The 441-nt window shown below is 61.9% G+C and overlaps 1 protein-coding gene across 1 annotated transcript in view; it reads right to left on the bottom strand.

Moving 5' to 3' along the window:
• TMEM221 (transmembrane protein 221) overlaps positions 1–441 on the bottom strand; it is a gene marked incomplete at its 5' end in the record, with an annotated part of 856 nt that continues 415 nt past the window's right edge. Inside the window, 1 exon segment of the mRNA XM_009874091.1 lies at positions 1–441. Within this exon segment, the coding sequence (XP_009872393.1) occupies positions 1–441 (441 nt within the window).

The following is a 441-nucleotide window of genomic DNA, read 5'->3' as shown; positions in this document are numbered from 1 at the left end:
TCACACCAGAGTCGAGTCCTTGCCCGAGGCTCCAGGTTTGCGTGACAGCACGTTCCTCATCTCCTGCGTGACGCCCTTCCAGGGCTGGCCCTGTGCCTGCAGCAGGCCCGAGTCTGCCGACAGCGTCCTGTGCGTTCGGCGCGGGTTGTATCTCTCCTTCTCGGAGCAAAGCCCGGGGCTGCCCGAGGAGGTGAGGTTGCTGCTGGCCGGAGAGCCCAGCTGGGATTTACGCTCCAGGAAAGGAGGGAAGGAAAATTCCCGGTGGATCTCGGGCCGTGGCCGGGGTGTAGCCACATTCTTGTTGTTCAGATCACTGCTGGAGGATTCGCCGTGCTGGGCAGAGTCGTTCTCGTACAGGGTGTGAGAGATCTCAGAGCGGCTGCGGCGTGAAATCTGGGAAGCCCGTACCAGGGCATGTGTCACCGTGATGAGCAGGACAAT

The sequence above is a fragment of the Apaloderma vittatum genome, unplaced genomic scaffold, assembly GCF_000703405.1.
Source record: "Apaloderma vittatum isolate BGI_N311 unplaced genomic scaffold, ASM70340v1 scaffold34047, whole genome shotgun sequence".
NCBI classification, from domain to species: Eukaryota; Metazoa; Chordata; class Aves; order Trogoniformes; family Trogonidae; genus Apaloderma; species Apaloderma vittatum.
Note: the sequence above shows the minus strand (reverse complement) of the source record. Positions and strands in the feature narration are given on the sequence as shown.